The following is a 2,500-nucleotide window of genomic DNA, read 5'->3' as shown; positions in this document are numbered from 1 at the left end:
GTTGTTGGTTCTGAACCCTCGCATGCCGTGTGTAGCGAGGAGGAGGAGGAGGAGGAGGGGGCGGGGCCAGGACGGCCCCCCTCGTAAACACCCCCCCCCCCGATCGCCGCCCCGCCTACTTTTTTGCCTTCATTTTTTTTCTCACGCTGCGCGGTTCACTCGTTGTTTTTTGGTTTTTTTAATCGAGTCGAGCATTGTTCGTTCTGTTTTTCTCTCTTTCTCGTATGTATCGCCGACGACGATGCATTCACGTGTTTTTCACATTCTTCGAGCGTTCGTTGAGATTGCGCGATTCACGGAGACGAAGTTGCTAGCGGAGCGGGAGCTGTGGCGCAGGGGTCGAAGGTCGTGAAAGGTCAGGTCAGATCATACGTGATGGGTCGCAAGATGTCAGGTCACGTGTGTCATTGAGGTCAGGGGTCTTACGTGTCATAGGTCGCAAAAGGTCAAGTCAGGTATGTCGGGGGTCACCAGATGTTATGCAGGCTAAAGAGCAGACAGTCACTCAGGCAGGAAGGCCAGAGGTCAGAGGTCAGGAGAGAGGTCAAGAGATGTCCAGCCAGATGTATATCATGATAAGTTAAACTTAGTAGGTTCGGTAAAAGTTAAGTTCATGTATGACAGGGTCAGGAAGGGTCGGGTCAGGTATGTCAGTGTATTATAGATTATACAAAACTTTGTTATTATTATAAACGTAAATTATCATTTTACATATGTATACTTTTTGTATAAAACTTATTTATCAACAACATGTATATATAGGAATTACAAAAGGTGGGGCCAGATCTATCTGGGGCCAAGTTTACATAGCCATGGGTCATGTTTTATTCTAAAAATTGGTGGTACTGGTCTATATATATATATATATTATATATATGTAGAGATATAGCTATAGATAGATAGGTAGGTAGATGGATAGATAGATAGAACCGATGGATCGATCGATCGATAGATAGATAGCTATGTAGACATTAAGAGCAATAGCGAATACAGGTGGGGGCTGTAAAGAATGTAGATCCGCCGTTGATAGAGGAAAAGTAGTGCGTCCGCGTATCGCGCCGCCGCTCCCGCTCCCGTCACGATTTTCGCGATTCTCAATGTTTTATCTTTGCTGCTGCCGCTGCCGCTGCTGTTTTTTAACACGTTTTTTTTCCACACGCACCGTCGTCGCCTCGCCACCGCAGGAACTGATGAAGGTCAGTTAACCCTGTCGAGTCTCCGCGCCGCGTTCCGGAGCCGTCTAACGCCGCACGCGACCGCCAGGGGGCGCCGTGCCGAACGCCCGTCGTGAGCGGTTCACGCTCGACGTTCGGGTAGTGCGGCGGTCGCCGCGGTTTGACCTCGGCGTGACCCCGTCGCCGGCGGCGATGGATGGCGATGGAACGGTCGGCGTGGCAACGCGTCGCGATAGACGGGCGCCGCTTCTCGGCGGAGCTCTAGGATTTTTGGGATTTTTCGAGCGATTTTTTTGTTTTTTCTTTTTCTAGTGCGAGCAGAATTTTTCGCACATATTTCACCCTAGATGGCGCTCTGAGCGCTTCAGAAGGTTTGCTGTCTGCGTCATAGAGGTTGTAGTCATGGCAACGGCCAGGACAGCGGCTCCGACGTCCGTTCAGTGCTAGACATCCCCTTTCCCTGTCCCAGCATCCTTCCCCACCAGCTCTCTCTCTCCCTCCTCTCCCTCACTCTCCCTCCCTCCTTCACTCTCTCTTCCTCTGCCCCACACTTTCCCTCACTCTCCCTCTCTTTCCCTCTCTTCCTCTCTCTCTCTCTCTTCCTCTCTCTCCCTCTGTCCCTCCCTCTTCCTCTGTACCTCCTCCACACGCGCCCACTCACACCACGCGCCGCGCCCTCCTTGGCTGTCGGCCCGTCGCGGCTACCGCATGGTGGCGCCACCGTACGTACATCGGATTTATTTAGCTGCGAGGATTCTTTTGTTAATTTCGCTTGGCTCCCCTTCCTCCGCGCGCGAGCGGGGGAGGAGGGCGAACGGTGTTTGCTTTCGTGACGGTAGCGCGGGGCGCTAGAGATGCCCCGACTCTCACGTGTTAGTGGATCGAGTGGCGCGTGTGTGTACTAACGAAAGCTGCTGGTAGTGAATGTGGTGTGGTAGGTAGCGCTGCAAGCTGCTGCTCTCTCTCTCTCTCTCTCTCTCACTCCCTCTCTCCCCCTCCCCCTCTCTCTCTCTCACTCTGTCTTCCTCCCCCCTCTCTCTCCCCCTCCCTCCTCGCTCTCTCCCTCTCTCTCTCTCTCTCGCTCTCTCGGTGTGTGAGCCTCTCTCTCCATTCCCTGTTCTATCATGCCTGTTGACCACATTGTGACCAGTGACCCACACGTTAGCCTTCCTCTTCGGTCTGTGTCCCAGCCCCTAACCCTATTCTCTAACCCCCATCCCCCGGCCCTGCCCCTTGCCCTGCCCTGCCCCATCCCCCGGCCCTGTCCCTTGCCCTGCCCTCGCCCCATCCCTTCCCTGCCCCATCCCCCGGCCCTGTCCCTTGCC

The 2,500-nt window shown here is 54.1% G+C and overlaps 1 protein-coding gene across 1 annotated transcript in view; it reads left to right on the top strand.

The window, feature by feature from the left end:
- LOC106810082 (plasma membrane calcium-transporting ATPase 3-like) overlaps positions 1-2,500 on the top strand; it is a 35,923-nt gene that overhangs the window by 31,666 nt on the left and 1,757 nt on the right. Inside the window, exon 18 of the mRNA XM_014813356.1 lies at positions 1,185-1,196. Coding sequence (XP_014668842.1) covers positions 1,185-1,196 — 12 coding nt within the window. The remainder of the gene's footprint in view (positions 1-1,184; positions 1,197-2,500) is intronic.

Source organism: Priapulus caudatus, unplaced genomic scaffold, assembly GCF_000485595.1.
Source record: "Priapulus caudatus unplaced genomic scaffold, Priapulus_caudatus-5.0.1 Scaffold409, whole genome shotgun sequence".
NCBI lineage: Eukaryota > Metazoa > Priapulida > Priapulimorpha > Priapulimorphida > Priapulidae > Priapulus > Priapulus caudatus.
This window is presented reverse-complemented; position numbering and strand designations above follow the sequence as displayed.